The sequence below is a fragment of the Ammospiza nelsoni genome, chromosome 4, assembly GCF_027579445.1.
Source record: "Ammospiza nelsoni isolate bAmmNel1 chromosome 4, bAmmNel1.pri, whole genome shotgun sequence".
NCBI lineage: Eukaryota > Metazoa > Chordata > Aves > Passeriformes > Passerellidae > Ammospiza > Ammospiza nelsoni.
The window spans coordinates 28,221,671-28,242,763 of record NC_080636.1 but is presented as its reverse complement, the minus strand read 5'-3'; the positions used below and the strand labels follow the sequence as shown (position 1 = coordinate 28,242,763).

Sequence of the window (21,093 nt, the reverse complement as noted above, 5' to 3'; positions counted from 1 at the left end):
TGTAGATTTCCATTAGAAACCAATTCTGTAGTCATTAAAGATCAAAGTCAACTTTTTAACATAAAACCATTTTTAAACAATAAAAAATTTAAAAAGCATGCCAAGCAAGAACAAATTTGGTTTAGCCAGGTATTGACCCTTCATTGATCTCTTCAAAAGAAACTGAGAACCCCATCCCAGAATATTCCCTGAGGGAAATGACAAGTGCAGTGATAGGTTGCCTCTATTTGATGTTTTGTTTTAAGAAAGAAATCTGAATCAACATTTTGCATCTCCCATGAATGTCTCCAGGGCAGCCAGAGATGAAAAACACAAATTGCATTTTGTATTAATTTCAGAGATGCATTAATACTGTAATAGAGGAAAATGGATTGTAATTCTGAGATATATTTTTAGTGCCCTCTTTTTCATCTGCTGGAAGGAGAGTTTTGGTTCTAACTCATGCCTGGATGGGGAATATTGTTCATGCTGCAAAATGATTCTGAGTTAGAGCTGTGTTCAGACAGCACATTACTTCATTGCATTAATAAACCCATAAACATGGGCCTCACAGTCTGAACAGACAAAAGAGAGACTTTTCAACAGGGAATCTTGTTCATGAAGTAAACTTAGAGATAATTTCTGCATTCGTTCTAAATATATATTCATATCACCTTCAGGAACCATTGAATTTCAGGGCACTAACCCTGGGAAAATGGCACAGTCCCCCTGTTATGACCCATCTGAGTCCCACTGATGCCAACAACAAGCTGTGCAGCCAGGTTCAGAGTAGCCCTGCTCTTTTCAAAGATATCACACAGCATTATCTTAATGCAAAGCTCCAGTCTGGTGTCATCAAGGGACCTGGAACCTATGGACTTACTGTAATTTTCTTTTTCTTAGAAGTAGAGATCAAGCCTAGCTTTAAGCATCTGATGCATCATGCTAATAATGTAACTAAAATTACTATAATTAGGGCCATAAAATTAACCATGGGAAGTATCAAGGCCCTGAGTGCACTAACAAGCTCTAATCTCCCTGATCAGCCTCATCTGGAGCCTCCAGCTGCACACACAGGTCCAGGAGCTCTATTTAGGGTCTCACTTGAGGCTTTGATCCCTGCCTGAGCCATGCTGGAGAAGTGTTGGTCTGCAGCTCAGACAAAACTGTGCCTGGTCATGGAGCCCTTTGATCCAGAGCTCAGTTTGCATTTTCCTGGCTTGCTCCTGGCCCTGCCTTCTCAGCTATGGAGCTGCAGCATGACCATGGACCCCTCCTGCTCTGGGATCTCCTTGGTGTTCTGCTTGCCCTCCCTGAGGGAGTGGCTCTGCCTTTCCTGCTGCCTGACAAGAAGGTAGTTGGGTGGGACTGCACAGTTCTCAACAAATTAATTTCATGTAATCATTCATTAATTGTCTAATCTCAGAAAGTGTCGGCATGTGCAAAGAAAAACATCACCCTGGTTTACAGTAATTCTGCAAGCGGATCCTAATGCAGCTTGAGGATGTGAATAATTCAGCAGTTAGCATAAAAATATGCAGACTAGTAAAAGGAGCAGGACTCTAAACAGTCCAGCTTCCACATTTGACCTGACAATCCCCTGCATGTGACACTATTTTGTCAAATAGCAACATATATTTACACAAAATTTGCCCTGAAATACGGCAAAATGTACAGAAAAGGAAGTGAAAAGTCTACATTAGCCTTAGCAGGAATAAGTGTTGTACAGAAACTGCATTTGGCTGATAAGGAAGGCAAGGAAGAGGAAATAAGACAGTACATTTTATTACAGGTGACAAATCTGTTTTATCCAGAGCCCAGCCCTAGACCTCACCAGCTGCAGAAAATTACAGTTGCCATGCAGAATCCTGAAAGGAAATGAAGTACATGATTATTAAGAGGGGGAGTGCAACAAAAACATCCAAAAGGGAGGCAAAGGAGAGGACAAGTGGGCAGGGAGACAGCCTAACCTTCCAGGAGAATACAGCAAGACAGCCTATGTGATAGAACTGAAGACCAGAGTGAAAACAGTTCTGGGACTACTGAGGTGAAAATGAAGTTGGTCATAGTCAGGGCTGAGGACAAAAGATAAGTTAAAAAGGAGAAACAAAGCAGCACCTGATATAAATGTCAGCACTTCCAGAAACACACTCTACTGAGGGGCTCTCATGATCATACACAAATTACAGGCAGCTTAGCACTCAAGCAGCAGCTGGAAAAACAAAAGGCAAGCTAAAGGCATTTATTGCAAATTTCTACTAAGTGATAAAATTGGAGCTAATAGGAAAAAGTTCTAGATCACACACCTGAGAAGAAAGCTTCTGGAGCACAAAGACTTCAGCAAGCCCATAATAGAAGGGAGGAAGTCAAAAGCTGAGGTGTCAAGAAAAGCTAAGGTCAGCAGAAATACTGAGTGTGATGTTAGCCTTATGTTCTCTCAAGACACCAGGAACCACTTCAGGAAGGCTTTCCCTTCTCCTCGGCTCTGGCCACATGCTCTAAGAACACATCAGAAATGGCCATTCATTGGATGCTTGTGGCTCCTATTTCTGTGCTACTCAGCTGCAATGTAAATTACAAAAAGGGAGAAGCAATTCTAATTTCACCAAAACCTGTAATAAAATTTATTTTTAAAAGCCATGCAAATGAAAAAGTGCAGCCATAACCTCTTCTGTTCTGGAACATCCTCAACACACCTCATAACCCAGAAATAAGAACCTTTTTCCAGGTGCTTGCATGTCAGCTGACACAAGTAAGGAAAATCCAAGCTTGTTTTTTGTCTTAAACAAAATTTCTTACAATGTCCCTATGTTGCTTTGCTCTGCTTGGGCTTGAAGAGATATTTGCTTAAATCAGAGCTCTGATGAGATGAAGTCTTAAGGAGAAGGTGGACACCAAACATCACAGCAACAAAACACTTGCACTGGAGTCAAGAAGGCACTCAAAATGAGGCACTTAGAAAGGAAATTAGGACTGACAAATGCCAATTGCAGAAATACAGTTAATACAGTGGAAAAAAAGATACCCAGTGTGTAAAAATTAGATGTGACAGAGAGAAAGCTTTTTGGGAGCTCTTTGAAACTCCAAGTGGGTAGACAGATCACTTTTTACTGTTGATCCAGAGTGCTTCACACAGAACTTCCCAATGCTGCAAGTAAAGGGGTCCCATTTTAGTGGCAGTCACTGTCAAGACACTGAAGTTTGCTCAGAGACTTTTTCCTGGAAGGTCAATGCTGTCACACTTGAGTCCTAAACACCTGACGGGTCTAATTCCAGGTCCTTTGAAATACTGCATTCAGCCTAAGGAGAGGTACTCTACTGTACCCCCAATAAGAGAAATTTAATTCCCCACTGCCTCTGCACATCAAGCCAGAATGACAGACTTTAGTAGGGCACTGTACAGGTACCCTTTCAGGTCTGTCTTCACAATGCTGGCTCAGAAGTTGAGGATTTGTCAACTGTGACAAAAAAGACAAGTATAAAGTCTTTTAACATGCCAAATCATAGCCTCAGAACAGAAGCTTGTGGAGATTTCAGTGAAGCTCCACAAACTTGTCAAGATTCCTTGTAGTCAGTACTTCTATCTCCCAGCCCTTATGGTTAGGACAGAAAGTTAATTAATTCAGTTTTAACTTTGTAAACTCAAGAAGGCAATATAGAAATGGGAAAAGGGATTCCAGACAGAGCAAGACAAACTGCAGCAGGAAACCTCCCACCTGGGTATTGCAAAATAACATAGATGAATAAAGAGGTTGAAGCGTGCATACATCAGGATACCAAGCAAGTTATTTGCATCTGATGAATCCAGGATGCAAGAAGGATGGACAGGCAGATCTCTCAGGCACCTCCAACTCAGCTGGTCAATCTACACCACATGTAGATTAGCTAAATTGCTCTGCTCCAGGCACATCTGCATCAGCCAGTCAGCACAGCCTCCATTAGAGATTCAGGTGTTAGCTGTGAGCAGGCTTGTAAGCCAATACAGCACTAGGTGAAATACTAGCTTAGGTCTTGGAAGCAATACAGATGTCTTCTTTAGCCTACACTCATTCATTTGCTTGTCTCTACCTTCCTGAAGCAGATCCCTCCCTTAATATATTTTCAAAACAACCATCTCCTCTCCCCAAAACAAAGCTAAATGTCCACAGGACACATCTGTAGATAACAAATTCATGTGCAGGCTGAGGAAGAAATATAGCTTATTAAAAGAATGGGAACATCCCTGAGCTTTAACTGCAAAATTGGAACTTTTATTAAGTTTTTTTCACTATACACTTATTATAATTCCTTAATTCTTAAAGAATTAGAAGCAAATGGTTTTACAAAACTTCTCAGGATTTTGCTTATGTACATATACTACTGGTTATTTGTATTTGCTCTAGTCTATTTCTGTATGAATAGGGGAAAGTATGGCAATGAATTTACTGTTAGATAACTTGTAAACAATGATGTGTATTATTTTAGTTAGCCTATCTCTGCACTCATTTCATAAACGTTTGAAATTACAGGAAAGGCTAAAAAATATAATTGATGGAAGACATGTTGAAAACAGACTGGAGTGGCAAAACTAGGTTCCCAAAGGAATCAAATGCACTGCACTGAACATTTATGTTTGTTGTAAAATGAGTAACGTGGCAAAAACTACCTGCAAACTGAAAATTATCATCAAATCCCACCCACATTTGCACCATGAAAATGACAGGAAAAACAGAGCTGTGACTGAGTATTTCTAGCAGGCCAAAACTTCTGAGGAATCAGAGAAAGACATGGTCCACTTCATGAGACATGGGACCCTTCACATTTACTAATCCTCTCTGATTTAAGTTGTACAGTCTGATTTTCCACCAGAAGCTAACTTTTAATGCTTTTGTTAATTAGAAAATGTAATAGGTTTAAAAATGCAAACATTTAACATTTTCAAACAAGGTCTGCCACACCTTCATGTCGCTGCTGAGGAATGGGACAAGTTCCCATATCACTGTTTGTTTCTGGGTGCAGCACTGCACTTTCAGCTATGCCAAGTGGGAAATGCCTGATAGTGAGATGATGCCATTTAGATTGCTTGTGAGGGAAAAGGCACTAAAACCTCCTCCAGTGGCCTGGCATTGTGCACTCAGCTAAAGCATCACAACAGTGTCAGTCACACCTCCAGCTGCAGCGTGGCTTTGTTCAGCACAGATTTTCTGAAAAAGTTGGGACGAGCAAAAGAGGTGTACAAAACTACATCACAGAAACCAAAAGGAAACCTGGTACTCAAGGAATTTCACAGAATGGAATAAAAAACTCAGAGCTAAAAAATCACCCAAATAAATAATTTTTTAAATCATGTTTTCACAGACACCCTTAGGAATACTGCTCAGGGTGACACTTCTGATACACATTTCATTCTTGAGCAGAGGAATTTGGAATAGTTTTTTTACCCTTTCAGAGTTTTTTGTTACACTTCCAGATACATTTCCCAGTGCAATCAGTTCTTTTTCTTCCAAAACAGCAGGCTTTGATCAGGAGTCAGCTAACCTCTCTGAGATGAGCAGTTGGAAAGTGAAATAGGTGTTACTGACTCTAGTAGTTTGTGCATCTGGTTTTGGGGCTTTGTTACTATTGGGGTAAGGGGTTTTCTCTTTGGGTTTTGTTTGTTTGGGTTTGTTTGGTTTGGGTTTTTTTCCTGTTCCTAGTTAGAGATTGCTGACTTGTTTACTCTGTACAACTTCTTACTCCCACCATCCCCACAGAAAATTCTTGTGCTGTCCTTCTGTCATCCTCCACTGTCATTGGAATATGATCTGATTTTCAGGAGCCTCTCTCCCCTCTCTCCCCTCTTCTACTCTACATTCAAACTGGTTCAAAATAAAATCTGTTTGTTGACCCCAATAACAGGGCAAAAGTTATTTGGGATAGAGCAAAAAAGGACATGTCTGTCCCAACCCAAAGATACCACCTTGCAGCAAAATGTATGCAATAAAGTATCTCTAACAGCCAGTCCAAGTTTCTCTTCTCCCAGTTTGAAAAACAGGGGTGCCATTAATACCTCTGCTCCGTGTTAAATCACAGAACTGGATTCAGATTCATCTCTGCTTCCCCCCGGGATTTCTGATTTGCAGAGCCCCTTAAAGCAGCGAGATTTGAGCTCTGAAGGAGCAGGTGTCACATTCCGAGGAAGGAGAGATGCACACGCGTCAGAACAAGCAATGCACAAATCGCTGCCACTCGGCAGAGGGAGAACTGAGGTTTAGCCCCGCCAGAAGCCGGGGGAACACGCGGCGTGTCACAGTGCGGGGCTGGCAGCAGTGCGGGGCACTCACTCACCTCAGCCCGCCGCCCGGCTCAGAGCGGGGCTGGCAGCACTCACCTCAGCCCGCCGCCCGGCTCAGAGCGGGGCTGGCAGCACTCACCTCAGCCCGCCGCCCGGCTCAGAGCGGGGCACTCACTCACCTCAGCCCGCCGTCCGGCTCAGAGCGGGGCTGGCAGCACTCACCTCAGCCCGCCGCCCGGCTCAGAGCGGGGCTGGCAGCACTCACCTCAGCCCGCCGTCCGGCTCAGAGCGGGGCTGGCAGCACTCACCTCAGCCCGCCGCCCGGCTCCGTGCGGGGCACTCACTCACCTCAGCCCGCCGCCCGGCTCAGAGCGGGGCTGGCAGCACTCACCTCAGCCCGCCGCCCGGCTCAGAGCGGGGCTGGCAGCACTCACCTCAGCCCGCCGTCCGGCTCGCCATCCAAGGAGAAGGCGCCGTTGCAGATGCTGCCGAAGGAGTGGCTGGGCTTCAGCTTGGGCTCCTCGCACTCCGAGGCGGGCTCTCTCTTCTTCCTCTTGCCGAAGAGCTTCTTGAAAGGCTGGAACTTGCCTGCCTTTTTCTTGTCTGCAGACGACAAGAGAGAGCGGCGGGGCTGAGGGAGGCGGCCGGCAGCGGGCTCCGAGCCGGAGCGGGGTCAAAGAGCAGAGAGGCAGCAGCAGCCCGGAGCGGCCCGGCGCTCGCCATGGGAATGCCGGGCTGCAGCCTCCTCTGGACGCGTCACGCTGACAAAGCAGCGTTCAAACCTCTGCTCTTGGCCCTAAGGATCTGCCGCCAAACGTTTGGATAATTTGGCAAAGCCAGAGTGTAACGCTGCAGTGGTTTTATATTTTATATCGCAGTTTTGACCATTTTACCAACAGACAAACGCTGCTTTGGTCACCTCCCTTTGGAAGGGGCTGGACCCTCTGCCTTGAATTGAAAGCAATAGAAAACAAACAGCTGTGTTTTAGTTATGTGGCCTCATAACTACTTATTTACAAGTTATACAAGTCAATTTACAAATAAACAAAGAGAAAAGGATAAATTTCGGTTGTTTTGTACTGGGTTACTTCAATAAACATCCAGCTTTATATCAGCAAAGTCAATACATTTCTCTGATTTTTTTACCCACAAGTAACTGAGGACAGAATTTGGCCGAGCATTTCTTCCTCGTGACACTGAAATTTTCAAAGCAACACCAATAAAAGCACAGCAAAACAACAGAACATACATGAAGACAGGAACAAGAAATTAAAAAAATTAACCAGGAAAAAAACCCAACCTCTTTTCTTCCACCAGTGACTGGAAAAAAAATAAAGACAGCTTCAAACTGCTATCTCCCCATTTATTAAAAAGAAGTACCATGAATTTCTTGTTAACTGCTGTCAAGAATGGGTTAATTTCTCGGGGCTGGGATGAATCAGAGAATACATAAAACATGATAACTGTTAAAGCGCTATATTCCTCTAAGGCTTTACCTTAATTTTGTATTAAATCTACTTAAAACAAGGTAGTTGGGATTTTTCTTATGTTTTTCTTTTTTTTAACCCCAGCATTCAGCCTCCTATCATAATCTAATTTGAGAAGCACCATGTTGTATTGGTGGCAAATATTTTCATGAGCTAATTACATTCCTGTGCAGGCTGTGTGCACACTGCCTCAGCGTGCTCTGCTCTTCCTGTGGGCTGGGGCTCAGCAGAAAGCCCTGGTTTGGTTGCAAAGTACATGCATGTAGGAACTTTTGACCAGGAAACCCGGAGTATCTTCTCTGGTGCAATAGCAGTCTTTAGTTCCACCTTGGATCTTACACTCCACTCTGTTATACCTAATCAGGGTAAAGCCACTCTGGGTAACATACATTTGTAGTCACTGGAGGAGTATCTGCAGGGATTTTAGAGGGAAAAATGTGCCCAAGCATATTTTGACCTGGCTACTTACAGTGGTTTCCAAACTAGCATAGTACCAGAGAGCCTGAGTTAAACCCAGCATGGCATCAAACTTACACACAGTTCATCTATCTGTACCTGATTTTGGATGAAGTGAGAAATCCACATTGAAAGTACAAAGTCAAAGACACAAGAGATAGTAATTCTGCACTTCCTTTACAGATCCATAAGAAGTTCACACAAATGTAATTCTTCTTCCTGAGCAGTCAAAATACACAGCACTTATGCAAGTTCATTAAAACATCAGGGCATCCATGTAACAGCATAAAAATAAAAAGCTGAATTATGAACTTCAGACCCAGCACCAGAACTTTCCAGTCCAGAATCACTGACTCACAATAAGCAGATGAGAAAAACAACAACTGGAACAGCAGTTTTACCAGTGTAGAAGAAAAGGGGATATGGAAGATTACTTGTCTCCCAGCCCTGCTTTCCATAAGCAGGGCAACTCACATCTCCAGCCAGACCAATTTCTTGCTGCTCAGTTCTGACTTTAGGTATATGTGTAGAATGTATTTATATGTAATAGAATATATTCCTATATGAAACCCCTAAAAGACAGGCAGGCAATCATGCGGAGAAAGAGAGAAATGATTGCTCTTGGCCACAGCTGCTCTGACCCTTTATGCACTTCAGAAACTGACTGCAAAACATCAAAAATCAAATGGTAGAGCAAACAGGACAGAAATCATCAGTACCAGACACAAGACTGGGTAGAAGAGCTGTTTGTTCAGAGTTCTCACCTCGCTTATTTCCTCAGCTTTCTTCAAAAGGGAAAGCTGCATTATGCCAGTTTTGCTGGTTAATGTAATTTACTGCATAAATCAATGAAACTACAGCATTTTTTAGAAAAGGTTATCACTTTGTCATTCATCCACATTATTCTTGTCCCCTCCTCTTTTTGAGATCTTCATATATAACAGATACAACTGCCTCATTGAATCTAAATCTACCATACTGATTCACCAACTATCAGTCTAGTGTTAAGCAAATGTAACAGGTCAACACAGCTTTCATTTCATCAAAAAGGGTGAAAACCAACACACTTATCTGCAGCCAAGATCTGCTTTTCCCCATGTGACTTAACATGTCCCTTAGCTGTTTCCTTGCTGCACACCCATCATCACAGCTGTCACATTACTAAGCATGAATTCTTTAAATCAGGCTTTGTGACTCATTGAAGCCAAAGAACATCCTGCCCTGCACAGGCTGCACATGCTGCTCCCCATCCTGCCAGGTTTCTAAGGAGGGAATGCCTGACTGCTAAAACAAAGTTTGTTTACATAAATTTTTCACAAGATCTTATGGAGGAAGAGGTGGGATGATACTGCAGGGTGAAATGCTTCCTGTAACAGTAAAACAAGTACAGAAAATATTCCAAACATCAGCAATGCAGCAGACAATTCTTTGCACAAAAGCCTTTTGAGCCTGTAATTCTCAAACACAGCTCATCCCTTCTGTCCATCTCTACTGCTGAGAGAAGAAAGTGGGATAGTAAAGGATGAAAGTTGGGACATTCAGTGGTGTCAACTTGCAACAAGGACAACTGCTGAGAGAGCCAGGAAAGAAGTCAGCTTACATATGCCTTTTTCTTCTCACCTTAATCACTTTAACGGAATCCTACAGATCCAGCCCCAGGAGACCAGGGGAAATAAGCAATTAAACCTTTTTTCCTGTGCGTTTGACAAGTCTATCTTGTTCAAATCACTGTAAACAGTTAACAGTAAACCAGTTTTGAATCACAGAATAACATAAGGTGTGAAGGCAACAGATAAACAAGGCTGGATACACTAGCTAGGATAACACAGCACATATGGTAGGCGCTCCCTTCTCAGATACCAGAAGAGTAGCAGAGAAGATTAGAATAATCTGTAACCTGTCATATAATTTGTCAGATGCACAAAGACATGCAGTGTGTAACTCAGAGCCAGTTAAAGCAGAGAGAATTGGCATCACACAGGCAGCACATGGTGCCTCCATTCCCAATGAGAGAGGGGAGCAGCTTCTCGTCTCACTTTGTGCTCTCCAAGAAGGAGGAAGGTGGGTGCAATGGCTTTTATTGCCAGGAAATTAAGCACAGCCTTTGGACTCCAGCTGGCAAAATGTTATCAACATGCCAGCTGACAATTCCCCATAAAATAGCTTGCAATTAAATTGCTCAATTCCATTGGGATTCCCAGGATGTGCTCCCCTTCAAAAACCGCACAGAATCCTCAACACAAGCACAGGCCAAACACTTTACTACCTCGATTATAGAGGGAAGAGATTCAAACTATTGGAAAGGGAGTGAGCAGTGTATTCCAGACAACAGGCAGGGGTGAGGTTATGCCACTGGATGGGATACAGGACATGTCAATGTCCCTGGAAATATTTGAAAAATAGTATTCAAGCAAAGCGAACTTAACATGAGAAACAGATAAATATTTAACAGGATGTTGATTCCTTGCAGCTTTTCCTATTTGTTGCAGTGCTGGGGGCACTCATAGCAGTGTGGGTGAGGAAACCTGGGAGGCAGGTCATCTCTGAGCAGAGCTGACCCAGCACATGCATCAGCTGGTGGGTAGAAAGATGACTGTTGAAGGGCAAAAAAAAAACAGAAGCAGAATTCATATTGTCAATTTGAATTTTAAGTTTTTATGACCAAGATTTTTCAAGCCCCAGTTTTGAAATGGGATTTGTAAAGATTTCACAGATTTTTTTTGCTTGCTGTATGAAATGCAGCACCTGTCTATGGCACTTCTCATAGTATGAGATATTTCACAGGAGCCATCTTCAAAATTATGTGTTCTTTGTTAGTGAATTTAATGGCTATAAAATATGGTGTAATAAACTAGATTAATGAGAACATGAATCATTTAATGGAATAGATACTTCTATAATGAATTTAGGGAATGGAAGTCCATATAGCTGTAGCATTAAGAACTGTGTGGCAGAGAGGACAAGTGGGTAACTGGGCTGCAGGCACAATACAGCAGCCAAGCTGGGAAAGGGGATTAAAGCGTATTGTTAAGAGGGTAAGTTGACTGACATTTCTCATTGATATCTACAACAGAAAAAGTCTGCTATGGTACAAATTGCCATTATCATTATTAAAAAAAAACCCTTCAATTTCAAGCTAATGGTATGGTTATTGATGCTGTTTTTAAATAACTCAGATATAGCCACTACAATAAGCACTGCCCTGAGTCCTGGGTTGGCCAGACATCTGCAAAAAGTTCTTTGGTTTTCAGATCCCCACCAAAAAAGCTGCCTTCTCTCCCCCTTGCCCAGTCTGTTCTAATGGCATAGAGCTTCTCTGAACAAACTAGGATTGGCATTTGCTTCCAGCTTTCCCACCCACTCCACATCTCAGTGCATCCATTTCTGTGAGATGCCAGAGATGCTCATTTTTGCTAATAAATTTTCAGCACTCCCTGAAGAAGTGTTTCCACTCCTCCAGAAAAGGGGAATAAATTGTTTGGGATCAAGGAGGAAGAGAGCAGGCTTTGCTCTGCTTAACCATGTTTCCCCATGTTTCCATATTTTAAAAATAGTTGTGAGCTCCTGTACCTGTGGTAGCACGTCTGATTTCACAGTGAAAATTGATTTCTGGACATTTTCTGCCTTCATGACCTGCCCTCAGTCCCTTGCCCTCTCTTTCATAGGGTTGATAGATGTCCAGGTGTATATATATATATAGTCCAGATATATATATCAATATATATAGTCCAGATATACAAAGCAGGCACAAACAAAAAAGAACCCAAGGAAACATTTAAGACATTTAAGAGAAAACACAAGGAATAAAGACTGACATTAAAAAAAAAAAGACTGATGCTCAGATTCAATAATGTAACTTCCCAGAAATGGGTTCACCTCTGTAAGACATTTAGTGATAGCCATAAAGCTGACAGTGTGCAATAGTCCCATGCTGACGGAGATAATATCACCTGACATAACATCAATACCTGAGAAACATTAAATGAAAACAAGATTGAGAGGTATCGAAGGCATCAAATTGGTGCAGCCACAATGGTCTAATGAAACACCTAGGCAAAGTAAAGGAAAAATAGTGGGCCATTACTTGCCTGTTTTTCCAAGAGTATCAGGTGATCTTGCAAGAGATACTATTTCTTGCAAACCTTGTCCCAGAGAGGATGGGGTATTCTTGGATTACCTGATATAAACTAGTAATGCTACCTAAAGTATCCATAACACAGCAAGAACGAATCTTACTTTCCAGAAACATCTATTTTCCCTTGCCATCTGCAGAAGCAAAAGCATTTCCAGAAAAAACAGCCCATTTTTTGGTTTTTCTTCCTCTCAAAGACCGTATTTTGCACAGAAACCATATGTAGCTGAGACAGTCAGCTGTCAGGAGACACTTATGAATCATCATAATAGAGTCTATTAATGTTCAAGCAGCATATAATATATAATAGGCTTTATCATCCAGAGCAAGGAAAGAGCTATTTCGACACTTCTCTTGATACCACAAGGAAATACCTCTTGAAGGTAAAAGGACTTAATCTCCACTGCAGGAGGTTTGGCACAGTACTCTTGAGAAGCAATAAAGAAATATGAATGAAGAGGAGGAGTAAATAAAATTTTCAAAATGTTTGGATGACAAACATTTCTTATTAAGAAGAACTAGAGCTGAATAAATATCCACTTCAGTCTCATTTACTATGGCAAAATTCTCCTTTCATTTCTGAGCCCCTGTTCTTCTCTTTTCCCCAACTTTCAATCAAAGTCTTCACAGACGGTCCTTGTATATCTGTGCCTTCTATTTTCATCAAGCATCACAATGAGTCATCCTAGAGGTCAGAAAGCCTCATTCTTCCAACCCTGTGTTTTAACACTGAAATTCTGCCTTCTTAATCCATCCCACTGCCACACTTCGGCAGCACCTTTGGGACAGAGAAGACACTGCCCTCCAAAAAACACAACCAGACTCAGAGCAGGTAGATCACTTTGGGAATGTGTGAGGTAGGCTGGCATTGCAGAGATCCCATCAGGGAAGACAGTATGAGAAAATTAGTATAAACTTCAGGAGCAAACCCTGCTGGGGCCCAGGAGTTCCCTTCTTCCAGGGGAAAGCTCCAGTTACAGGCTACACAATGAGTGGCCAGAGGGTGTAAAAAACGTTAGAATTCACATCTGAGGACAGTAAGAATGGGTAGTGGAGTTCATACCCATGAGGACATTTGAGAAAGGGTTAAGTAAATGCAATAGATGTTCCCAAGATGCTGGGCTGCACTGTGGAACATCCCTGATAAGATAAAACCTGTTTATTATAGCTCTGGGTGCAGTGATGCATGTGAGACTCTTAGAAAGGAAGAGACCACAATAGCTTCTGATTCACCAACAAAATATTACATAACAGATGGGAGGAAGCTTTGTTTTACTAGTGCAAGGCTTACTAACTCAAGTTATTAATGATGGGACACCCTTTTGGTGTGCTGGCTTTTATCTGAGGTTTCCAGAGCTGATTTAAACACTTGATGTCAAGGCAATAAAGAGATGTTGGAGCATTATTTCCTTCTCAGAGGAAAAAACAGGTAAAACATGGGATTCTCTCAGCAGGTTAATTTCCTAGATGGGAACACTCCTGACTCAAAGAAGTCCTGGCCATGCTGTATGTGAAAAGATAAACCTCCCTGAGGCAAAGCCGCCTCCCTGAGGCCCCATGGCAGAGCAGTCCAAAGTCCAAGGAGTGCCACGTGCACTGGACAAACAGCTCCCACTGCCCCTCCCCAGCTGCAGAGGTCATTTATACCTCCTCAAGGCTGGCACAGGCTAACAGACCAGGATCCTACTCAAATCACAATTTACAAGATCATTCTTGCAAGGGGTTGTGTTACAGGAACAGTTTTTCATGCCTCTCCACCTCTAAATAAACCCTGTATTGCACTGGTCAACATTTTTAGGTCCATACCACCTCCAGTTTTCCACTAATGAGAGGAGGAGCATTTCAGCATCACAGAAACTACCATAGAAAATTTTATTTTAATGAAATTTTCATGAAGAGAGCATGAAACTTGTAGACCAAACCTCTTCAGTGGTAAGGCAGAAGTGCTACCAGCACGCTGCTGAGTTATATCTATAAGAAAAAGCAGAGAAGTGTCCTGACCTCAAAGGATACTTGATACTGCTAAGCCAGAAAGTCTGGATGGCTGGAGGATGGGGATAACTAGGATAGAAATGAGCTGAAGTATTATGTACAAACTCATTCCTTTAGGGGCTATTGCTGAGATGTCCCAGACCAGCTAGAAATGGGTGAAAGACAGATGTGACCACTCCAGCTGATCACAGGATAATTATGAGCCAGCACTCTGATGCTGCTGCCAAAGTGAAAGGTCCTCCTTTGGAAAGGTCTCCGGGAATGGCAGGAGTTAGTGCCCAGGCAGGGGGCTGGAGAGCCCACTGGCTAATAAATCACCAGGGGCTAATAAATCAAGGCTGTAAGAAAGCAGGTGCATCCAATATATTTTAGACTGGGATTTGGAATTCATTCCTTTTTTTTTTTTTTTTAAGGGGAACAACAAACTAATACTTTACTTAAAGTCATTATGACACAAAACAAATTCTCTCTTCAATGTCACATAAAGGCAATATTATTGGATGCAAATTTCATGTCATGGTTGTGCAAAACCAGGTGCATTATTTCTGCTTTTAATGCCTAACACAAACTGAGACCAGTACAGTCATAGATACTCAGAGTGGTCACTTTTTCACTTTTGCACAGTTTTAGCATAATATATTTAACAATGACAAACATATAGTAATTTTAAATTTGCAATTCAGATGAACTGCTAGAATATTTTAAATAGGTCAGATTAAATGGAGAGACTAAAATTTTCATTTTATGAATTTACTCACCAGCCCGTCATGAGATGTTAGTGGGTTTTCTTGAAACTATCAATGTACTTTTTGAGTTAGGGCAGTTCCACAATGAAGTAAAAATACATTTTGAAAAGTTCCAACAGAGTTCTACATGTAGCTCTAAATGAAGGGGAGGGAGATTAGGAGAAGGGGAAACCCCAAAAATTACTTTATGCCTGTGTGTTTTCTTTCAAAGTTCTGAGAATTATAAAGTGATACAGAAAATACAGGAATAAAAGGGATCTTATTCTAAGCAAATTATTAACTACTTCAGCAGACATATTAATTTAATACATTCTTCATTAAATTTTATAAGGGTAAAGCTGAACAGAAGGCAGTAAATCTGCCTCCCCTCCCCAGATATAAAGAACTAAAATGTCAGGATTGTCTCTAATTTTTGCAATTAATCACAAGACTCCCTTATTTGAGCAACCTGAAAACCAAGCTAAATCTGACTTCAGGCTGAATGTGTCTAAAAAAACTAAAACAACTTGTGCTGATCTCTGATTTCACAGAATTAAATCATGCTGCTGTGGTTTGCAGCTGTGGAGCAAATAAAGAAAATAAACAATACCTTAAGAAAAGAGCTGCATAAACCACAGCAATCACAAATTCTCCAGCAAGCTTTGGTAAAAAGCAAAGACCAAAGTCAATGTCTGCATGGTGAAAACCAGAGCAAAGAGAAGCACAGAGCTGGGAACAATTCTGTTTTGTTGAGTGCTTGAGGTTTTTTTAATTTCTGAAGGAAGCCAAACCTCAACTTCCTTATTCTGCTGGGCAAGGTAGACAGAAGGAATCGTGACACTCATTCCCCAGATCGGCATATTCCCAAAATATCCCAGGAAGTAACTTCAGCCAGCAGCACAGGGGCTGAAGAACCTGCTCTGTGTTCCACTGGGAGCACCGTGCTCTCACATGGAGCCATCTCTGCCCCTGGAGCTGTGCAAAGCTGTGGCACAAGGGCACCTTTGGCTCCTCACTGCTGCCCCTGTGCCTTCCTGCTGCACGCTTCCCTTCCCAACCACCCTGCCAGGCTCACTTGCTCCTTCTGACAAACAAATCCTCTGATACTGACACAAATTGTGGCCAGATTAAGATTTGAGGCATCTGTCTTGAGTCTGGGAAATTGCCTATTTAACGAACGTCCGGATTTTCATTGTCTGAGCAGCCTTCACTGCATACACAGGCCCAGATTATCATTCTCAGGAGGAGCAGAAGAACACTGAGACATTCTCCATGTTGTTGAGGGACAAGATTTGCCTTCTGGGCATGTCAGCAGGAGAGGATAGCCAGCTACTTGTGTGTAGCCTGCAACTCCTCCTGTCTCTCTTGCATCTCCAGCATCACAGCCTCACCCTGGCACGGCACAGAGAACACCCCCGTGCTCCACTGCCATCTCTCCTGCTGGCACTCCCTTATTGCAGTCTGCACTGGATCTCCCTTCTGAGCACCTGGGTTAGATGGCCATTTCCAGTTTTTTCAGAAATTGCTGGTTTTTGTAACGTAGACCACTATCAGCTGAAGGATGAAATTGGTATCTTGATATTGACTGCAATGCTATCAAAAACAGCTCCACCTGAGCCAGCACTTAACCAACACTGTTACCAGCAATTTTAGAAACAAGATTTTGAGCAGTAAAACAGACCATGGAGATAAAACTGATCATCAGTATTAATCACTAATTATAATAGCAATGTACACAACTAACCTAGCTGCTCCTTATCCACCACCTGTTCCCATACAGTGAGCAGGCAACAGGCTGAAGCATAAAGGCAAATCTCAAACAACTTTTACACAGAAAGAGCAGATTAAAGACAGGACCAGGAACATGTAGCTGCTTTCCCACATCCACACCAGAGCCCTCAGCCTGGGTTTTCTGCACCACCCAGGCCAAGCACAGACAAAAGATGCAAGTATGACATTTTTGTGATAGGAAGAGGACTGGAAATCTTCAGGTTGAAGTTCTGGCAACTTTCTCAAACACTAGATTTGCTTTAGAAAAGGACCTTATAATTGACTCAATTCCTCGTCTTGTCATCAATGTACCAAAATATACAGAATAATAAGATTGAGGTGATTGGTTTGCCTTTGCTTTCCAGAATTAAAACTAGAGGAGCGAGACATCACTTGAAGCACTTACTGACCAGAAAACAGAGAAATTTGATGAGATTTTAATTTTAGACCTCCCTATGAAATTTACTTTTCGACCTACCTATAAATATCTAAGAGATAAAAAGTCTTGAATAGTTTTCTTCTGATATTTGCAAAACAGAATATTCACTCCACAGAACACTCAGATGTACTTTGCCACCACGGTTATTTGGCTAACACTGAGTATATTAACATATAACACTAATAAGTAGAAGCAGTGTTATTTTAAATGTTAACCAAGTAAGATTTCTACTCCAAATAGAAATATCAAGAAAGGGTTCTTCATAAATTCTGTAACATCAAAATAGAAAAAAATTCCATTATACTACTGTGATGCTAAATGAAATCTCCCTCTCTGTTCTATTTTATGAGGCTAGAATAAAATTAACTACTCATGAAGAAGCAAAATTAAAGAGGAGAAGAGAAGCAGTCATAAAGAGATGATACCCAAATATTTATAAACTTAAACATTTACAAAACCACCTAAAATTATTCAAATCCAAAATAGCCTTTGCACAAAAGCACAGCTCTCTCTATTCCTGAACTAAGACAACCAGATATTTCCTTTTAAAACATCTTGCCTTTAGATAATGAGGGCAAAGAGAAGAAACTATTTCCCATTTTCATGCTGTTTTGGTTCCAGGTGAGGATTTGCCAGGCCAGGATGTGACTGATCACTCTAATCACACATTGTCTCACTGTGCTGAGAATACAAAGCATTATCCTCATTATACTGGTGAAATACATCAAATTTAGCCACACAAGGTGAACATGATTAATTTCACTGAGAAAGGAGACAACACTTTCTCTGAAACATCACTTGCCCACATTGGAATTTATTTACCATTTACTACGTGCCAGAACAAAGAACAGAGGGGACTCAGGTGGCCAGGCAAATCACAAGGTCCCATGTGCTAGTGAGGATGGTTAAACAGAACTATGGCCAAGGGAATTTAATGCATTGTAGATTGCAGGATATGACATCAAGTTGGGCCCTTGGAAAGACACTGGGAGTGCAGATTGTGTCTGCCATTCTCTGAGGGGCTGCAGCAGCTGTGACAGCCCCAGGGACCAGCCAAGTGCTATGTCTCATGCTGCAACATCACTCCACAAAATGTTACTTGTACAGGGTGTCTTTTGGCAGACCAGGCACCTTCCAGCTGCTCCAGTCCAGTGGCAAGACCAAGGAACAGAAATCCTATCCTGGATCTGACTAGTGCCAGGGTCTGTCTGTCTAGCATGGATGGAAGCTGGGGTCCATTTCAGCAGCTCTGAATACTTGTTTCCTAGCTGCTGAAGCAAATTTTGGATCCCCGTGAGCAGCATGGTACAGGACTGGGTGTCCTGACTGTCCAGTTAAGGGAAGTTCACAAGGAGAGTCAGAGGAAGCCCAGGTTGACCAAACCGGATTTATCTCCCCTCCTTAACTGCTTCTCTGACATCATACACTTCTTCACACCCTGCATAAACTCTCTTCCACCTGATACCCCTGCTCTACTTGTAAAACTCATGGTCCAAGAGCACTCACTGTAAAAAATATCAGAGAGCAGATTTGGGAAAGGGCTGGGGCCAGAGGAGAGAGGTGAACACTTACTGAGTTTTAACCCTTTTTACTTGCTTTGTATCTATTCTTAACCTACTGGACTACAAGCACTCAGTAGCTGAGTCAGTGTTTTTCCATCTCTATAAAGCATTACCTAGAGTTACAGTAACAGATGCAAGTTTGAAAATAAGTCGAACAGTACAAATATAAGAAACAAGATGAAAGTTTTAAAATTCAATCAGTTTCCATTATGTGACCAAATATCCTCAAGAGATGCTCACATCTCTCTCTGTGGCATATTTTGACACTGAGATAATGCAAAGCATCTCAAAGTAAATCCAAGTTCTAGTTTTTGAAACCTTGCTCACATGAAGGTTTCTGAAAGATTTGTCAAATATGAGTGTGGAAACAACCATAGCCATAGCTTTGTCCTGTGGACTTAGAGAAGAGGAAAAGTAACACATCTAAAAGTCCTGGGTGAAGAGAACATTCACTCCAGTGCTCTGTGTTGGCCCTCCAGATCCCCAGGTCCTCATACCAGGTTTTCTAATGCATTTTCAGAAAAATCCTGATGCTCTAAATGACTGTGCTAAACTTGATCATTCCTTTAAAGAGCAGACTAAAGCCCAAAAGCCATATGTGCAGTAACACCCACCCAGGACAGTCAGGGGAAAGAACCATTTAATTTAGATACATGAAGTGACAGCACTGTCAACAATAGGAGTGTACAAGTTAAGCTTAGGCTTCTCCCACCCCTTCACCCCTCTTTTTGACTTTTTCAGACTAAGTCCTACATATTATATGGGAGAAAGAAAAATGCCAGTTGCTGGGCAGGAATACATTGTAGTGCCATTGCAGAATACCATCTCCTCCAGGATTTTCCACCAGAGGATATGTCTCAATTGCAACAAAAACCACATTCCCTACTTTTATTTTTCCTGTTCTTACATTTTTTGAAAACAAACCCTAAAATCAATGAACACACGACATCAGAAAAAAATAGGACACTCTCCAAATATTCTGGGTTTTAGTTGGGCTTGACTTACCAGGTATGTCTTTATCTGATGGTAGAGGGATGACATATATTTTATAGGATACAGAATGTTCATACTGTGTGTGCAGAAAACATGACTGAACAAAAGCAATGTATTCTGCTTTGGTCACAGTTAATACTACACATATCTGCTCTCTGACTGATGAACTTGTACGGTTTGAGTTTAAGTGTTTCAGACTGTAAACTGAAAATTAGCTAATGGCAACTGATCTGCTGCATCACTTGAGAAATCACTGGTTTATTGATCTTCAAACAAATGTTGAATTAAAATTAAAATTAGTGCAAAAACTTACATGTACATAAAATTTATCCTGTACTTGCATACAGCAGATCACTGATGAATTTAGAAAAAAACTTTTGAAAGAATGCATACCTGGCATTATATATATATTGATATGTATTCATTAACAGGAGGGCAACTGCTACTTACTTTTAATGTGCCAGTTCAGAAATCACAGTCAAACAGGTGACTAAAAAATGTTAAAATATCTGTACTTGGGTTTGGTAAACAGATTCCTGTAACGGCACCACCCACATTGTGTCCTAATGCTTCACTAACAGTGGGGCAATCCAGATAGTATCTGGTTAGCCACTTAATCAAACAAGAGAAAATAAGAGAGTGGTGAGATTTTGCAGAATCAGAGAATCATTTAGGTTGGAGAGATCATCAAGTCTGGCCTATGACCTAACACCACCTTGTCAACTAGGCCTTGGCCCTAAGTGCCACATTCAGTCTTTTCCTTGACACCTCCAGGAACAGTGACTCCACTACCTCCCCAAACAGCCCATTCAATGCCCAACTAACCCTTCTGTGAAGAACTTCTTCCTAATATCCAGCTTAAACTTCCCCTGGTGCAGCTTAAGACTGTCCTCTCATCCTGTCACTGGTTGCCTGGGAGGAGAGACCCACCCCCACCTGGCTGCAGCCTCCGCTACTTTGCAATAAACAGCAACTTCAGTGGCTTTTTAAAATACTTATTAAGTTCTTCTAAAAGCAGAGGGAAGTGTTTTCACCAGTTTTACTTAAATTAAACATTCTGAACAAGGTGCAAGGGGGCCTTGGATAGAAGCTGAAATGGGCTAGCTGCCTGTATCTGCTCCTCCTCATGGTGCCGTGGGGATCTGTACATCCATGCAATGACAGCCAGCTGCAGGCCTTGCCAGCTGCCCAGTGTTTCAGCCTGGCAGCACTTAAGGCAGGCCACTGCTGCATAGACACCACATGCACTGCACATCACTCTAAGGGAGGCCAAAAGCCCCTTGGCCAAAGGATTTGAAATTAGCT

General features: G+C 42.0%; 1 protein-coding gene across 2 annotated transcripts in view; it reads right to left on the bottom strand.

Annotated features, from left to right (window-relative positions):
* Positions 1–21,093, bottom strand: part of CRACD (capping protein inhibiting regulator of actin dynamics) — a 129,727-nt gene that overhangs the window by 31,732 nt on the left and 76,902 nt on the right. For both annotated transcript variants that reach the window (XM_059469752.1, XM_059469753.1), the window contains one exon: positions 6,667–6,835. In XM_059469752.1, the coding sequence (XP_059325735.1) occupies positions 6,667–6,835 (169 nt within the window). The remainder of the gene's footprint in view (positions 1–6,666; positions 6,836–21,093) is intronic.